At 33.5% G+C, this 17,753-nt stretch overlaps 1 protein-coding gene across 1 annotated transcript in view; it reads right to left on the bottom strand.

Moving 5' to 3' along the window:
* LOC123552244 (neuron navigator 3-like) overlaps positions 1–17,753 on the bottom strand; it is a 227,660-nt gene that overhangs the window by 25,229 nt on the left and 184,678 nt on the right. Inside the window, exons 15-16 of the mRNA XM_053542290.1 lie at positions 6,334–6,543; positions 4,960–5,043 (exon numbers count right to left, since the gene is read on the bottom strand). Of these exons, the coding sequence (XP_053398265.1) occupies positions 4,960–5,043; positions 6,334–6,543 (294 nt within the window). The remainder of the gene's footprint in view (positions 1–4,959; positions 5,044–6,333; positions 6,544–17,753) is intronic.

Raw genomic sequence — 17,753 nt, 5'->3', positions numbered from 1 at the left:
CATAGGGACATCTAGTCTTTTTTAGACAATAGTTCAAGAAAAACAGATGCAAAAATCTTATGAAAACTAGAATGTGTGTGTAGGTCACAGGGTGTGCCCCGACTGGTACATTTGTCACAATTAAGGGGCAATATACTTATCACAAACAAAAAATCCACTATTTTGGCTATTTCAAGGGCTGTAACTCTGTAATTAGCATTAAAATCTCAAGAAGAATGCCAAGTGTGCAAGGTCACATCATGATAAAGACTCATGCAAGGTTTCATTGATTTACATCAAATATTTTTTGAGCTAGGCACGTCATTAGGTGAAAATGTGCATTTATGACTATTTCAGGGGTCATTACTTTGGAAATAGGATGGCGAGCCAGAGGTAAATTAGGACGTGCGAAAGTTTATATCATGATAAAGACTCATGCAAGATTTCATCAATTAATATCAAATATTTTTTGAGCTAGGTGTGTCACAAGATGAAAGTCAGCATTTTTTACTATTTCAGGCTGCCAAAATAGAAGATGCGAAGTTCATGCCATGATTAAGGCTTGTGCAAGGTTTCATTAATTTATATAAAACACTTTTTGAGCTAGGTGCGTCACAAGGTGAAAATGTACACTTTTTACTATTTCAGGGGCCATAACTCTGGGAATAGGGGGTGCAGCCAGACTAAAATAGGAGGTGTGCAAGTTTATATCATGATAAAGACTCATGCATATTTCATCAATTTATATGATATACTTTTTGAGCTAGGCACGTCACAAACTTCTTTTCGGTAGACGCACACAACTCCAGATGCACGCCTGGACAAGACCAAATCTATATGCCCCCTCCACTGAGTGGTGGGGGCACAAAAATCCACTTCCAAGAAGACAGTCAGCTTTCAGGAGTAATACTATACTTTTTTGCCCTTCAAACCTAAAAATGTAAACTCGTAATCAAAATATATCTTACAGGGATGTGACCTGCTGCACTTAAACACAAAAATGATATATTAAAATAATCAATGAAAATTTACAACCGAGTGAGTGTTTACCTCCCTTACAGAGAATAAACAAGAGATGCTTACAATAAGAATTATTTTGTCTAGATCTTAGACAAACTGCAGGTCTGCTATTTGTTATTTGTCAGTAAAACTGCATGTTTTGTGACTTGGAGGCTGTTTAATTATTCACCTGCTTTAACAATTACCACACACTTACATCTCTGGAGGGGCATTTCTTATAATGGTTTATTCTAAAATTCTTAGAAATACTAAACTCTTAAGGATTTCACTTTTTATGCTTCTATCTAATATAAAACTGGTACTGTATAGCAGGGATGTGTGTAATTAATAAATAGGGTTCTGCAGAACAAACACCAAGTCTTGGTCTCCATTTGATCAAGAAACTAGTCATTGGGAACTAAAAGACTAGAGGGATTCAGAAGTTGAAGACAGTCAGATTCAAAAGACGGCAATAATTTCTGGGCAAAAGGGTTCTCAGAAAAAACATGAAAATCAATGGAAAAGGTTTTTGTATTAACAGCCACTGTGACCTTAACCTATGACCTTAAAATCAAGTTGGACCAACTACTGCAACATTGTGCCTGGAAAGTTTGAGATTCACAAGTTAATCTATTCTCATAATATTGCAAAAAAGGTTTTTGCATTAACAATCTGTTAGAAATTGACCTCTGACCCACTTAAGTCAAAATCAGTCATAGGGATTATCCACTGCCCATGTGCAATATGCCTGACAAATATGTGGAATGTAGGTCTGAAGATAATGAGCTGAAAAGGTTTATTGTACTATTAGTCACTGTGACCTTTACCTGCAATCCACTGACCTGAAAATAAATAAGTTTGAGGATCTGCCAAAATGAGGTTCTAAAGATAACAGTCACTATACCCTTAATCTTTGACTCTATGGCCTAAAAATCTACAGGGATCATGTGCTGCCAATGGACAATGTGCCTGCAAAGTTTCAGGATTGTAGGTCAAGGCATTCTCGAGATATTTAGCAAGAATAGCTTTTTTGTACTTACAGTCACTGTGACCTTGACCTTCAACTTACTAATAAAAACATAACATGGAACAACATTCAAGGAGGCTCAATTAAGTTATTTCTGTGAAGTGGTAGATATAATGAAATGGTGCCAATGACCTTAATACACACCACAGGGTTACAAAAAGTTTTCAATAATAAATCAGTGGAAAATAATGAACAAGCAATGTCTGTAAAGTATAAGCAGATATAAACTCTAATTACATTTACAGACTTTATAACCCTGGGTAGCAATAATAGTTTCTCAAGGATTAAGGGAGAATGACAGGCTACGAAATAAACTATGACAAAATATGTCCAACTTAATTTCTGTTATTCTTGTTACCGACTAACGGATTTACACAGAATTTACAGTTAATCCTATGGCTTAATTATTATTCATGTTTGTATTACTAAGTACTAGACGAAGAACAATACTGTTACATTTCATTTCAGACTAAAGTATGACATCTCCAAGACACTTAAATGTTCTGCAGATGGATAAAGTTAATCAAGTTTACTGCAGAGATTATTTCCTCTGGTGGTGGGGGGGGGAATGCAGGAGTTAGCTTAGGTAGAGAGACAGGCATGTCAAAAACTTACTTCTTAGGTTGATAAAAGAATCATTTGTAAAAGATAGAAGGAACTGACATTCATTGGACAACAGGGGCACCACTGTGCAGAGCAAATTTACCCTGAAGTAATGTGCTTGGCATTCTGCAGTTATTGACAGAAAACCAGCACTGATAATCACATGTGTCCACTTGGACATGACATGTGACCATGATCTTTGACTAAGAAACCTTAAAATCTTAAAATCAAGAGGGTTCAATGGTTAATATTGACACTGTGACATTGACCTTTGACACATTTCAAAATCACCAGGCATCAATCAGTTCTCACTGGCAAACAGCTTGAAAAAATTGAGGGTTATATCAAACTGTTCTGAAAATATAATGTTTTTTTACTAACGGTCACAGTGACCTTGATCTTTGCCCCTAAGACCTCAAAATAAATAGGGGCTATCTCTTGCACATGAGCAATGTGCCTGTCAAGTAAGATGACCTTAGGTCAAGGTGTTCTCAAGATGCGAACAGAAACAGTTTTTGTAATAATGGCGTATTTTTCTGTATTTATAAGCTCCCATTTGAAAACAATACTTTGAAATACTTGCATGCAATTTTGATTGTTCTGTAATTTGCAAATGATGAAGGTTCTTCAATGATTACTCTCATTCAACTAACAGACATTTCTATATTCTCTGTAGCTGGCATGATCACCAAAAAAATTAGATCAATTGGAAAATGATAGCACCATCATATTTGTATGGATAAATTTCAGAGAGGAAAAACTGGTATTGATCTGTGAGGTAATAAGACAACCGCATTATTTCTGGCAGACCATCAGAGCTCTGACTCATCCACTCACATATCAACACAAATATTCATTCTATTACCGTGATACAGTTCTGTCAAAACAAGATGAACAATTCTGGTTTTACAACCCTGCAACAAAATTTACTTTTCAGTCCGTCATGTAGGTCCATTGCATACTTTAAACTTTAAGGTTTGGTAAAAACTTAACCTGAAAACTGTCCAAGTCAAACTGCAGAGGCTTGCCTTAGCTAAAATTTAAACCTGTGCAAAGTATATTTTCAGTGACTTACTATCACACAAAATAGATGGACATGCACTTTGGCGACCCCTCATTACTTTTGAATCTTCAGAAACCACAAAGAGGTACAATGGAACAAATCATAATGCACTTAAAGACATCTACAACAGGTGCCCCTTCAACAATCACCTGTCCTATCCACCTGTAATACATGTCTTGGAATTGGACTTCAAAGAAAAGATTTTTCCTTCTTTAAACAAAATCCACTGAGAAATGATGTTTCTAGCAGACCCCAGAACATATGTTTGTAGCATATAATTTTATTAGTCACCTGTATATGCACATATGGTCCATTAAAAACTGACAACTTCCTTATGTTTTAAAGACTTAAAAGACAAACTTTAATGCTGTCTGAAATGAATTTCATAAAACCAAGTCAAAAGTTCTTCTTGCTGAGCTAATCATACATATAAGGAAATTTTATAATCAATTTGAAATAATTGTGAAGAATGTGCTTAGTTGACATCAATTTGTGTTAACATCAATTTGATGGGATTGTGATGAAATGTGCTTAGTTGACATCAATTTGTTAACAAATTTGTGTTAACATCAATTTGAAGAGATTGTGATGAAATGTGCTTAGTTAAGATCACTTTGAAGGGATGGAGAAAAAGTGTGACTAGTTAACATCATTTCACAGGCACTGTGATTAAAGAAATTGAAGAAATTGTGAAGAGAAGTGCTTAGTCAATGTTCATGAATTGTGAAGAAAATGAACTTGCATGACTTGAGGAGAAATATTTTTGAGTAAAAAAATCAATTTAAATGGATTATGAAGAAATGTGCTTGGTCAATGCCAATATGAAGGGATTGTGAGGAAATGTGCTTATTTAACATCATTTTGAAGAGACTTGCTCAATTAACACCATGGTAGGATTGTGAAGATAGTCTGAGGCTTATTTGAATGATGTTTGAGTTACACTGAATCCAAAATTATCAACATGATATTGTAGACCAGTCTTAAAACCTTGAAGCACAAGATTAGATAGTTCTCAACTCAAAACTTATATTGATCTGCAAAATTTCCTTTCTGAGACAAGTGATCTATGGTATAATATACTGAGTTGTAGTCATGACATCCCAATAGTCAGAGATCATGACTACACTTTATGAATACTGGATTAATACAGGACTGCCCATCTTACTTGTAAATAATACATGAGACAGGCTCATAGCTATAGATCCATTTATTAACTGTTAATTACTGCACTTTAATCAATGACACACAAACAGCTTCCAATATGTATATATTTAAAAGAAGAGCTAACCTTTTGTTCTGATGTACTTGTGAGATGCTGCAGTCTGTGGGTCATGTTGGACAGGCTCTGTTCAAACGCAGCCACAACATGTGCCTGAAAATACACAAATACATATAACTTACTTAATGTCAAGTTTAATTTTTAATCAAATTTGTTGTTGGTCCAGTGATATACACTGGTTAATGTCAATTTTATTCCCAACCCCACTTTTATTTTATTCATCTACCCAACTGACACACACTAACATACAATGTTGTTAATGTCAAGTACAATGAATAAAAGTTGATGCATAATGGTTATGTCAAGAACAATTTTTAGATGTTCTATATAAAATGACTGATAATTCCCAACTAAAATGTCAAACTGAAAACATCCAAACAATTTTGTATAAACATTCATTTGTCAATATTTAATGTCATGTTAACAAATTCACTGCTTAATGTCAAGTACAGTGCTATAGTGAATATCTTTTCTCAATGTCAAGTTTCAACTCATATTTCAAGTCAAGTTTATATACATAGATTTTACTGCTGAAGAACATGGACAATGAAAAAAGTAAGCTGCCAATTTGAGCACATGTCTAAAAGTTGGATTTTCACAGAAGTTTGAATTACACTCATAATTATATCCTGAAAGTCAAAACAGATGGTTTAGGTCTCCAAAAGATCATGGAGCTCCCAAAAGATGACACCATGCAGAATTCTTATTTCATTGCAGAAACATGTTTTGGCTTGAAAACAACAAACAGGACATGCTACACACACAACAGATGTTCTTAAATAAATAGATCAGTCATGAAAAACACTGTATGATAAAAGTTTTATCATTTATATCAACTTGAGACTCAATATAAAAGCAAATATTTATGATAAAATAAAAATTTTACCATGAATTTGCCATATATTTTTTAACAAGAAATAAACAAGCTGAATGGAGACAGAAAAGATTTAACTGTCTATATGATTATTGATATATTTAATTAATTTGAGAATTTTGCATTTTTTATACCAATGGCAATTTTCCCTTTGTATCAATCATTTTCTTCAAAAATCATCATAATTAGATACAAAAATCAAACGAGAGAATAAATCAAGATCAAATATACTTTAAAAAGATATAAATCTCTATATTCAATCATGTTAATAATGATAAATAGGTGCAGACAGTGCATGCATTTCTGTGCATGCAATTCCAAGCATGATATACGAGGAAACCTATTCATTTTGATCATTAAAACGAATATCATCCTCACGATAACAGTACTGCACTTGATAAAACAGCTGATTTATGTCTTTAAATGTTACATTCTGGTAATATCAAAAACAAACAGGTAGTGATGTACATCATAAACATAATAGTCCATAAACATTTTTGATGTCTTACATCGAATGGACATTCCACATCGGAACCAATGGTATCATCATCAGTATCTGTATCATATGACTTTGAGGACAACAACCAGCCGGCCAACAATTTCGGCATTTCATTTGGTTCCCCGCTCATCATGCAAACCAATACAGCAAGCTTTTCAAAATGTTTCACAATAATTCCATTTCCTCCAAACAAGACGTACCGAAAACCCTTATCCACATTAAACAAATTTCACATCAAAGGAATAAATACCCAAAACAATTATATGGAAGCTGATTTATTTAAAAATAATTTCATTTCAGCTCAAATATTTCATCCGAAAATCCCTAATACTGTATCTGTCATAATTGCACTAAAACATCATTATTTTCATCTTGAGGAATTTGTACCTCAAACATGTAATATCTATCTGACATTAATAAATATGTACTATCCATTAATGTTCCATTCATCAAGTTTGATATAGATAGTATCTAGAGTCAAGAACCATATTCCTGTACCGGAATAACTCTAGCAACAGTGCCTCCTAAAAAATTATCCAATATTTTTCATAATTTGTTTGAATCAATACCCATACAAGTACATGAATGATAAAAAGATGAAAAAAATATTTCTCGGTTTCCCAGCTTCGAAATCTTAATAACAAATTTCAAATAACATTGGAAACAGTAACAATATTTGCATGGTCAGTCTTACACTGATAGTACTCAGATTCTATTAAGTCTTTCATAATACACTAAGGTCTGAATGTCTTAGAAATGGCATGTTTTAAGGCTGAGTAATAAACTTTAAAAAGAAAAACAGCAGACTTCAATTTACTAAAAATCTTCTTTAACCACATTGCAGAGATAACCGTTTATTGATGTAATGGAATCTTTTCAAAAATAACCACAGTGTAATAAAAATGCAACTGAATATCTTGATAAAGACACCACATCAGACATCTCTCTGCAAAAATTGGCATTTTCTTAAATGAAATGTACCAGTTTTCAGCAGGAAAGGAGGAATCAATGGATTAAATCGTTAGACTGCTGACGGCAAGAGATTCTGCCTTTGCGACAAGTGTAGACCAAGAGCAGCCTGCCCCCTTTGAATAATAATGGTATTTCCCAAATTGAATGATGGACCAGTCCATTTTAGAAATTTAGCAGGGTAAAGGTTAAAGCAAGACTCATTCTGTATAAGAGCACGTGGACGGTTTGCACACTGGCCTTCCAATCCTGAGGTCGCGGTTCGATCCCTGGCAGCTACTCGGGAATTTTCAGAAACGCTTTTCAGTGTTTCCCACCCAACTAGAGGTGTACTGGTCAGGAGCCCAGGCAATCCTTGCGTGTATCAGTGCTATACACTGGGCACGTTAAAGAACCAGGCTGTCTATTCGAAACGAGCTGGGCTAAGTTAGCCGGATAAGCCTGCCCTTATGAAAAACCTTTCCTATTGTCAGTGTGTGGTCAGTTTATGTCCAGTGTGTTTCAAGTCAATAATACTCTAAATTCCAGTTACTTGCCAGCCTATTTCCAGAGCTGACAATAAACTGATCCAGTGTGTTGCCACTGAATAACCATCATGTGTCCATGTGCTTGTCAGCTGATTTCCAGACCTGAAAACCAGCTGTAAAATTTAACTTCCAGTCTGCTGTCAGTTCATATACAGTTTGTTGTCAGTGATGTTTGTAATGACGTTTTAACAAAATTTCATTGATTTTTCATATAAAACTATTTGAAGGAGCTAAATTATATAGAGGTATCTGGAAATAAACACTGACAACAATCTGGCAACAAACTGGTATGCAATGTCAATCTGGCAACACACTGGATACACAACTGACAACAAGCGGCTTTTGGACTTTCCAGTCTGTTGTCCTTGTATTGTCAGTGCACAGCCAGTCAACTGGAAATATTTTTCTGACAACACACTGGCATATTGCCAGTGTGTTGTCATTGTATTGTCAGTGTATAGTCAGTCACAACATGCCAGGCTCTCTTACATGGACAAGAGAAACACTTTAGCAAACTTCATTATTTAAAGTTTTAACTAAATTCCTTTATGCAGTACAAAGTTATGAGCACTTATACATTAGTGTTTTTTTGTTTTGGGTTTTAACGCCATTTTTCAACAGTATTTCAGTCATATAACAGCGGGTATACATTAGTGTAGCAGATGAACTAGTTTTGTTTGTTTGTTTTGGGTTTAATGCTGTTTTTCAACAGTATTTCAGTCATGTAACAGGGGGCAGTTAACCTAACCAGTGTTCCTGAATTCTGTACCAGTATAAACCTGTTCTCTGTAAGTAACTGCCAACTTCCCCACATGAATCAGAGGTGGATGACTAATGATTTCAGACACAATGTCATTTATCAAATAGTCACGGAGAACATAAGCCCTGTCCTAAGATCGAACTCGCGACCCCATGATCTGTAGATCGACGCTCTACCTACTGAGCTAAAGATGGACTAGTATCCCAATATATCGCTTACTACTCAGTGTTACTAATTTTTTTTATTTCCCCCTTGGAAAATTGTCTTTATTACCATTGTATTGTCATACCATTGTCAGTGTATGGGAAGTTTGTTTCCAGTTTAGTGTCAGTATATATTTTTTTCTATTTATCCTTATTAATGTTTAATACGAATTTTAATGTGACTTAAAACCTTCATTTGCTTGTGACTCAATTTTAATACCAATTAAGATTTGCAATATTTCAGTTATGAATAATATAATATTGAAACCAAAGGAAATTTGACAAAGATTATGGTAAATCTGCAAGTTTAATTTTACAGGGTAGCGAAAATACATGACTTTTAAAATTTCTGTATCTGTTTAGCAAAAATACTTGTTGTGGACAGAATCTGTGTTACAATGAAAACAAGTAACTGTAAAATGATGAAAAAGTACCTTTACAATGTGCCCATCAATGCTGGAAAACTATTGAAAACTGAATATAGTTTTGGAGGGAAAAATGCAGCACTCGGTCATTTTGATAAGGTGTCTTGTAATATTTGTTTTACTGTGAAAATTGCTAAGATGGGTATATTGCCAGTGTATTGCCATTGTGTAGCCAGTGCATTGTCAGAATCTGCTCTGAGTAAATTTATATCCAATGTACTGTGAGACAGACAGAAAATCCATACAATATTGTCACTTATGTAATTTTTATCTCGATTATTCAAAGAATAGAAGTTATTGGACATGCCCCTATGTTTTCTTTTTTTTTTTTTTTTTTCTTTTTTTTTTTTTTACAAAATTATAGATTGAAACTAATTACACACTTGTTCAATGTCATAACCTGACATGTACTAAGCAGGTCCCATAACTATGCTTTTTTCCAAAATTAAGCCCCTTTTTCCACACAGCATTTTTTGCTTAAGTTTTTGTATGCAAGCTGGTATCTCAGTACTCATTCAATTCGATTATAGAAATTATGTTTTTTATTTCCAGTTTCTTGCCATTTTCCTGCCAGATTTCTTCCAGACACTGGAAACAAGCTGACAATATTGTCAGTGTGTTTACATGCTGATTGTTATGAGCCAGTTTATTGTCATATAGTTTGCAGATTATTCCCAGAAACTGGAAATAATATGGAAATAGTGTCCATATTATTTTCAGCTAAACTTTTTTTCTTGGAAGTTTGTTCCCATATAGGAGTCAGATTATTTCCAGTTACCTTTTTTTTTTGACAGACTGTTGCCAGATCATTGACAGTTACCTTGCAGCTTAATGCCAGCTTGTTTCCATATTTCATTTTCGTAAGGGTGTATCTGATTTCTGATCTCTCTGTCGTGGGGGCTTTGTCTCACTCTGTCCCTCTGGTCAGATCGCTCTGTGTCTGTACTAGCAGAGGATGAATTATGCGCCCTATGTGGCTGCATTTGAACTATGTAAAGCGCCTTGGGTGCTATATAAATCTGGTAAAATTTAATGTACAACGCCAGTGAATATACTATGTGTAAAATTAGGCGTTTAATCAAATAAAGCAGTTTCAGTTTCAGTTTCAAGAGCACAGTACTTTTTATAAAGACAAACATACAATAACTTTTAAATAAATTACCAAATTTTCTGAATCTATCTTAAAATACCTTAGTCTGAAACAATTTAAAAATAAATTACATCAAATTTGTTATCTTGTATAAGATAATTCACATTAAGTCATAGGAAGTATCTCATTCCCCAGCAGATAACTGATAAGCCATAATCCTGGCTTATGATTTCTTATCTTCAAAATATATCATTTTTGCTTAAACGTTCTTTCTAAAACTATCTCCTTCATTTTTATTGCCAGTCAAATGCATTCCAATTTAAACAATATACATTACACCATCTCGCTGTATTTAGAGGAAAAAACTTTTTTTTTCATTTAATATACCATCATGTATTTTGATTTATTTTATGGTTATGTATGACATTAAACGTTCAAATAGGTCAACAACAGTCTGTATTACCTGTAACTTAATTACTCAAGGCATCCTTTTGGACATTTTAACCTAAAAATTCCTAAAAATCAATGGAAACCATTCTTTTCCCTTCAAATTTTCATTTAACTCATTGCAATGATGCTAGATATCAATTCCATCTGAATACTGAAACAAGTTTCAAAAGCCCTTTCTTTATCCTGGCATTTATGGTCCTTTTACTTCCAAGAATTCAAGTTGACTTTTACATTTCTGCTAAACTTTCTGAATCCCAAACCAGCAAAAACCTTTTTAGTCAATAATTATATGAAACAAGACTAAAAGATGAGCAATTACATCCCTGAATAAATCAATTAACAATGTTATTTATTGTAATCCCATATTGTTGCATAATCCAGAAATATTTTTTCCCTACGGATGGCACAAGTTTTTGATCTTTCATGTTTGCATTATCACATCTTACTTATTTTTCCCCTAGAATATCAAGCCATTTTTACTGAATTTCAAATTGCATCTTGGGGAAAAAATTTGCATATCCATCAATGTGATATTGCCCGCTTTGTATCCATATGAAACATTTAAAGAAAATATGACCATGACCTTGATGGTGATTCATGTTTTTCGTTCTAAAAGTTCAATTTTTTCTGCAATTTGGATTACAGTGGTTTAAATGGTTGTAAAATAAGACATTTCAATCTTCTTGTCATGCTCAACAAACTTACCCTTATAGGAACATTTAAAGCCTTTTAAGTGTAACAATGACTGCTATTTTCAAGTTATGGTTGACTCTCTGCAACCACAAACATTCTGAGTTTTGATTGGAATGAGGAAAAAGTGATTTTATTCAGAAATCAAGAGGGAGACAAAATATAAACATCATAAGAAAAAACACAAGGAATGTGTTAAAACATGGTCATTCACCCCCAATCCCAAGATACATGCAGAATTAGTGTTAGTGACATTGACCCTGGAGGTACAGATATATGACTCTTTGTGTGCAATGCCCCTTCCCCATTTTAATTCACATTTTTGGGTTAAACTTCCTTGGAATCCCTTAAAAATTTTTTTTAAAACTCAAGCAGGCAATATGATGTTTTGCTAGAAACGAATACCCGACTACAATGCTCATTATAAAAGACCAAAAAGACAAAAGTTCTATTGTTTCCCCAAAAAAACCTTCTAGACATATCTATTATCTCAGAGACCTGAAAAGCCTATGTTATGAGAATAATGATTATTCAATAGTTCCAAAGTCCCCATAGATTTCCATAAAAAACATGCCCATATCCTTTTACTGCCATTATTCGGAGAAAAAAGGTTTTCTGCAAGTTGGAATTGATTATGTAATGATGTGTTTAGACCAAGTTAGGAACCAAATAACTTACGGACTCTTTTAATGATAGGTCTAGAAAAGGTTTAGAAACCCGAGTCGGGTGTAATTTCAGTTGGGGAAAACACTCTAGAGACGAATTCAATAAAAACATCAGTGCTCAATCAAACAGTGCCATTTTTCATCACATACAGAAATGTTTATGTGAAGCAAGTGTGTCTATGTTGAGTAGTTCCAGTCTATGCATGCTATTTAATTATAGTCTTGCAAATAGCAACATTGGGGGTTTATGATCAAAGGACAAATTCAATGAATTTTTCATAAGGGAAGCAACTGCAATTACACTGAGACAAATTATTTTAAAAGTGTTACTGGTCCTGCTTTATGGCTGCTGAGTGGGAGTTTGTTGAAAATATCAGTCCAAATTTGTTTGATTACATGGAAGTATGTCAATTTAATTTGAAACTAATAAACCACTTAAATTCTTTTTGGTTAAAAGCAACTTCCGGAAAGCAGGCAAGAATGAAGAAACTTTCTATCAGCCATAAACCTCATTGAAATAATAACAATATCTCATTGTATATATTGTTATTGATCTCCCTAATTGAATGGGGCAAAGTTTATACCAATTTAGGGTAATTACTGCCATTACCAATTTTCTTCCATATAAAGAGACTGGCAGATACATCAAAGAGTTCATGACACAAGGCGTTTGTTCAAACTACTACAGATTTGATTATCAACCATTAAACATGGTTTGGTGATCATGACTAAATGAATTAAATCCTGTGTAGGAAAATCAGATACCTTTTGATTTTGAACTCCCTGTAATTAGGAAGGATGCAGGAAATAACTAGCTTCATTAATATTATTACAAGCTGAATTTAACAACAGTGTAATTACAAAAAATCTCTTTATTCTTCCAGATTTTGAGGCTAGCAACCACGTAACGAAATATTCCAGTCATTTTTTAAACAATCTTAACTTTGGAAATAAAATTCAGTTAACTATTTTTGCTTTACTACCAATCCTTTTTCCTGAAGCTTCTATGTAGTTTGACAAATGAAAAAACATTGGCTATACAGATCTTCAGCTATAAAGAGAGCTTAAAGTAGTTGCCTAGGCATGCCCCTCATACACCCTTTTTTTTGTTGGCTTTAACATCGCACCGACACAATTAAAGGTCATATGGCGACTTTCATACACCCTTTGGAATTGTATAAGTGGATATATTTGCCGGGCAAAAAGTCTGTAATGACGTGTTATGGTGAACATCTGTAATGACGCGTCTTGGTGAACGTCCAAAATGATGCATCTTGGTGAACGTCTATAATGACGTGTCTGGGTGAACGTCTATAATGACGTGTCTTGGTGAATGTCTGTAATGACGCCTCTTGGTGAACGTCTGTAATGACGTCTTGGTGAACGCCTGTGATGACGTGGCTTGGAGAACACCTGTAATGACTTGTCTTTGTGAACATCTGTAATGATGTGTCTTGGTGAACATCTGTAATGATGCTTCTTGGTGAACATCTGTAATGACGCGTCTTTGTGAATATCTACAATGACGCGTCTTGGTGAACGTCTAAAATGACGAGTCTTGGTGAACGTCTATAATGACGTGCCTTGGTGAACGTCATGTCTTAAGCTGGCTGATATTTTTGCAAATGTCTTCAATTCGCAAAGATTTCCACATTCCAAACTTTTCCACTTATACAGTATCATTGGCCCACAGATATTCATTCAGTTATGGTCCAGATATATGAAAAATTTTAAGTACATTAAATATGGTATGTCAATCTTTGAATCAACTACTGAAGTTGACAAATGCCCTCATATCTGAAGCATTCACAAAGAAAATCAACAATATTAATTACAATATGGTAATGACCTATATAATATACTAAGTCACTAAGAAGAAATCTCAGAATATCTGTAATATACTGGTCCAGAATAAATTGGCTCGATAATGTAAATATGAATGATAAAGGAGGACAGACTGACTTGCCTGTCCCATCGTCATGAATACCTCTGGAGGATATATGACAGAAAAATCAATCGCTTTCTATCAGATTTACTTAAACAGACTCTTGATTAAATAATGCCACATTACAAAGTTCAGGAGTTGGTAATTCAGCATCTTGCTATTGTCCCGTTTCAAATTTAGAGACTGTAATCATATGTCAATGGATTTTGTCTCTCGAATATCTCAGCACTAAAATTTTTGTTACAATAAGCTTTACCAACTTTTTCTCAATTCCATTAAATTAAACTACAGCATAATCTTCAAAATAACATAGATTTGATAAGTATTTCTTATCTCCCTGAAACTGTTTATTTAAAAATCAGTTTCGACATAAGAAATGTTATCCTCTGAGATTTTAAAATTTATATCAATAGAATCTAACTTATTTTTAGGCACCTGTCTTTGACCTGTTGAATTAGCAAATTGAAGTGTTTTTTTTTTTTTTGGTTTGTTTCAATTTTTTTTGTTTCTGCTTTTTAAAATTCTCTTTATGTGATTTTCAGACTGTTATGCATCTCTATCTTTCATTTACATTACGATGATTTTTAGAACACCCTGAAAGTCAGGGAGCTATTCCTATACATTCTGTCACAGTGGCATTCTGTGTAGACACCTTGTTATCTTTATAATGCTGCCACTTTATTAAATTCAACAAATTTCATTTCTGTTTCTCTCACATACATTATAATGTTCTCCAAAATATAAAACTATGTTGTTTTCTTCCAATGGAAAACAAAAACTATAAAATAACTATTTTGCAGAACTGGAAAAGATGAGATCTATGTGTACTTAAATTTTTGTCACCTAAGTAACAGATGAGATATTGGTGACTGGTTCCATCTATCTACCTATCTTTCCTGTATCTAATGTAAACAACAAGCTGCACCAGTCTCTGGGGGCGCTGTCAAGATTATTATCTATCTGATACATATCCAACATCCTTTGATGTAAAACATGCACATGTTACTAGCACCCAGTCACATTACCTCCCTTTGAAGAGCCTGACATGCCACAGAAAACATGTCACATGACAAAGAACAGAAGCAACCAGGCAGAATATTTAAGAGAACTGTACAAGTTAAAAAATTACCAATCATGATGCTGAAAAAAATTGTTTTTCTATAAAGTTTTTTTATTTGACTATTTATCTGTATTTCAGTCTAGCAACTGTGGTCACTTAACATATATAACCAGTGTTCCAGCTAATAATGTTCTCTGCAAGTCACTCACAACTTGTCCACATGACTCGATCAGCAGTGGAGGTAAAATGATCTTTCAGACATACCATCTTCCTGTAACTTATTCCAGTCAAGATTTACTTCTCTACCTGTTACTAAGGTTGAAGCTGATCAAGCAATTCTTATACGCTTTCCTGAAGGAAAAGACAGTTATCTGGTTGACAAAACCACATTGTAACCCCATGAAAGTGCAACCAAACACCATTGGTTGCATGAGCTGTGATACCTGATTCACTATATAATGGCCATAGAATTAAGACTACAGTTCAAACTTTTCTTTAAATGAAATTATCCCAATGAACCAAATGTGCTTTTACAGTTAAGATATCTAAAGCATACTGATGATTAAAATACCATTTACCATTTGCTAGTAACCTTTGCCCTGAAACACTCCTCTGAATGTTTCACTTTTTTTTTTTAACTGCATGTAGGAATGACCGTTGTTTTCAAAAAGGTTTTTACCCTTGGCCTCTTTAGCAGGGCACCCAGCAGGTCGCCATTAAGGATTCACTTAAATAAATTTATACCAAACTTTTTTCTTAAAACAATGAAATTTTTGTCCTCAACACCTAGACAATATCTGTATGATGTAGCTACATAAATTAACCTATATAATTATATTCATTAATATCATTATGCTTCAATTAAATATTTAACTGAAAGAAACCAAATGTTTTACTCTTAAAAGCTGAATTTAAAATATCTTATTAATTTCAACAAGAAAAACAGTTTACATACCATATGATTTTCCTTGACAGCAAAATCACAAAGTGATTCAAAATCTGCCTTTTCTTCCATAATGCTTTCGTTAAAATAACTAAAGTAATGTCCCCAGAATAACTGCTTGAATTCCAATTAATAGTCAGTTAACACTCATAGAAACTGTAATCACACTGGTGAACTACAAACAGTACACCTGTAAAGTTCTATTGATCGGTCTATATCTTTTATGATTATCAAAAACTGGAAAAAATACTTCCCCAAAGTGATAAATTTCTTTTTTCCACATTTCTTCAGATCTAAATGTTATGTTATGAGTTATTCCTCTCAAAAAATCATACAACACCATCATAACACCAATAATAAGTTTAAGCGAGCAAAAACTACTCGGCTAAACTTCTGAGCAATATTTATTTGCCAGAAAAAAATTCTAGTAACCTAACAAATGGCATGCTAACCAAATCCAATAACCACAGAAAAAAATCATTCACATAGGTCAGAAAATAATGATTCCCATCAATAAATGGCTGAAATATATCAGTACAGTTACCAATAACATTGTTATTTTACAGACTAATTAATAGAGTAAATATCACCTGGGAATATCTAATGAAATCTTATCACCCTGCTACTACTGTTACACTCCAGACATAAATGTTACACTCCTGACTGCACTACAATATTGATGCCAAAAATGCCAAAGTAGTATCAAAATGGTATCAGTTTAGAACAGATATCAATCTGAATTTGTAAATCACTGAATTTAAAGAACTAATTTCGTTACTTTTCCCAAGCATTAAATCATTTCTTCCTATTTCTTTTTTGTAAAAATCCAAGCATTGGTAATTCACTCTTACAAATGCGATTTATTCTGGTGTTTAAGAGACATTTGCCTGCGTTTTTTCTTGCTTTTTCAAAACAAAAACAATTATCTAAAGACAAAAGATAAAAAGAATAAAGTAATTCAATTTACTACAGCAGTCAGTGCGTGTTAAAATGAAATAATTCAATATACAAGTGCTGTTCAACTTTTTCATGCTGCGCTCGAGTTGAAGTATAAAAACGAACAGTCATGATGAAGCGATACTGTCTGCTTCTCATGCTAAATGTCTGTGAAACAATCTTAGAAAATTCATTCCAAGATTTTATTTAATAAAATATGTTGCTTCAGAAAATATGTCCATCATTTAAACAAATTTATATCTTAAAATAACAAAGGTAAAAAAAAATTACATCATGTCAAAGGCACTTAACAGTAGTTTACACCAGTAATCGACAGGAGAGAACTGGGAGGTCTGTGATCGAAGAAACTTTTACATATTTATGTATCTCCGCAACTGAAGAGCTCATCAGGGACCACTGATTTTTGTCTGTAATATTAATTATAAATTAACAGGTTGCAGAAATTGCTAACTCCAAGAAAATTTTAGCAATTATGTTGCCTTGTTTTTCCTTTATCTAATTTCTTCTGCCAGTTAGTGTTTTTTTTCTAATTTGAATGTGACATAATCTTCAATTAATACCGCTGTAAAAATAAAAAAAACGCAAATCTTCTAAAAACAACAGTTACTATCTTGACAATAATTCTAGCATGTCTGAAGAACATTAAATTGCAAAGAACTTTGTCAGCAGTTTTCACTTAAATCCTCAACAGTTTTTCCTCCATCAAAATGCAAGATGCTTGGAATTCTTATGACATGAACAAAGAA

This window comes from Mercenaria mercenaria, chromosome 4 (genome assembly GCF_021730395.1).
Source record: "Mercenaria mercenaria strain notata chromosome 4, MADL_Memer_1, whole genome shotgun sequence".
NCBI classification, from domain to species: domain Eukaryota; kingdom Metazoa; phylum Mollusca; class Bivalvia; order Venerida; family Veneridae; genus Mercenaria; species Mercenaria mercenaria.
Note: the sequence above shows the minus strand (reverse complement) of the source record. Positions and strands in the feature narration are given on the sequence as shown.